The sequence below is a fragment of the Aplysia californica genome, unplaced genomic scaffold (assembly GCF_000002075.1).
Source record: "Aplysia californica isolate F4 #8 unplaced genomic scaffold, AplCal3.0 scaffold00276, whole genome shotgun sequence".
Classification (NCBI taxonomy): domain Eukaryota; kingdom Metazoa; phylum Mollusca; class Gastropoda; order Aplysiida; family Aplysiidae; genus Aplysia; species Aplysia californica.
In genome coordinates, this window is record NW_004797546.1 from 937,977 (window position 1) to 940,048 (window position 2,072).

General features: G+C 41.7%; 1 protein-coding gene across 1 annotated transcript in view; it reads right to left on the bottom strand.

Annotated features, from left to right (window-relative positions):
* LOC101846360 (arylsulfatase I) overlaps nucleotides 1-2,072 on the bottom strand; it is a gene marked incomplete at both ends in the record, with an annotated part of 30,998 nt that overhangs the window by 22,514 nt on the left and 6,412 nt on the right. The window contains 1 exon segment of the mRNA XM_013084184.2: nucleotides 224-336. Coding sequence (XP_012939638.1) covers nucleotides 224-336 — 113 coding nt within the window.

A 2,072-nucleotide genomic window follows, 5' to 3' on the forward strand; every position in this document is an offset into this window, starting at 1 on the left:
GCATCACTGCCACGAACTCAAGCACTAAATATAGCATCTTTGTTTAAGTAGGGGACATCTCTGCCACGAACTCTTGTACGAAATATAACATCTTTGTTTAAGTGTTTTGGGGAGGGGGGGGGGGCATCACTGTCACGAACTCTTGTACGAAATATAACATCTTTGACTGAGACACACGCATGCTTCCCAAACACACGAACGAGAGACGAATAACTTCCTTTACCTTCCCAACAATTCTTGAGCGATATCCGAGTGTGTTCAGATACTGAGGCAGTAGCGTCTCTCTCAGAGGAAGTCCGTATGGCTCAGCTCCCAATATGACGCCATGTTGCATACCTGAGAAGGAAAAAATGAAAATCAGCTGCCCCACACCTCAATGTGTCAGTCAAATAGATGTAAGTACAACGGCTCCCGGACATATTTTTAAAATTTTAGTAAGAGTTTTACGACACTTGCAACGCAATAAGGTCATATAAGTGTGAAAGAGTAACATACACAAAAAACCCGGGGCAGTGCTACTGACTGAAGTGTCTTTAGGCCATTCCCAAAGTGGGTTTGGGGGGGGGGGGGGGGGGGGGACATTAACATCTGGAGTTCTTCTGCACAATAGAATTGTAATTGTAAATGGGCTGATTCAACAATGTCACACTCATAACTGTGCCTGATCTACAACAGGGAACTGCTGCTTTTTGTTTCCTAATCCTTATTATCGTCATTTTCCTCTACTTCTTTTGTATGTTTGTCACACTCTTGAGACCCGCTATTTCCGGGGTGCCTGGATAGTCGAAGCAGACTTTGTGCCGTTGAAGCTAGAGAGGTGAGCAGAGTAAGTCTGATTCCCTGTAAGGATTTCTCTGTTGACATCCACCCCTTGGCGCTCATATGACCTTATGCAGTTGCGAGCGCCGTAAAACCTCTATGGAAAAAAACCAACCATACACACCAAAGAAGGAGGAGAGACAAGGACAATAGATGTTTGACAGGAAAGAAGGAGCAAACCACACCAGAGCACCCGCCAACCACCAACCGCTTGAAATATTGACATGATGACTCAACACATACACAAATTACGTTTATGCAATGATAGGTTTTTTTTGGTAAACATTAATTCTTTTAAGTGAATAATTTTGTAACATAAATGTTCATCTTTGAACTCTTGTTTCTTTCACTCTATATCTGTCTATCTCTCGCTAAGATTCATCTTTCTCTTCCTTCATTCATCTCTTTTACATAATGTCCTTCCTTTTCTCTATCAATTTAAGTATTATTCGCTTCCTCAGCCCCCGACCCGCAGAATTAACAACAACAACAACAACAACAACAACAACAACAACAGCAGCAACAACAACAACGACAACAACAACAACAACAACGACAACAACAACAACAACAGCAACAACAACAACAACAACGACAACAACAACAACGGCAACAACAACAACAACAACAACGACAACAACAACAACAACAACAACAACGACAACAACAACGACAACAACAACCACCAGTATGTATAGGATGTCTGCCAGTAAGTAGAGCGCTCCGTGTGGGTGTACAGATGGGACTGAGGCAGTAGTTGTTCAGAATCACACCGTTATACGCCAGGAAGTCAATGTTGGGCGTCGGGATCTGGTCAGACCCGTGGAAGCTGACGTCATTGTGACCCTGGTACGTACAACAGGTTCAAAGTTCACGGTTTTCTCCTGTTTCAGATCCCCCCCCCCCCCCATATTGTGAGGCATAGCGGTAAAATCAGGCGCTCGTCAAAATTAAAGAAAATCGAAGAATCCAAAATTTTTCTACACGTTGGTCGATCTTTATTGAGTTTGTGTTTTGATTCAACGATATTTATGTTAATTTAAAATCTTTTCTTTTTAGAGTTAATTTTACGGAAAAAATGTTAATTAAAGGCACAAAAAATGTAAACTAGCAGTTTCCAGGACACAGAAGCTTTGATAGTCACCAAAATTTGGCGGTCATTTTCCTGTAAATTTTACCCTCAAAACTAAGAACTGGGCAACTAGGGTAGCGAAATGTTGCAACTATTTAAGAATTGACACATAGGCAGACAT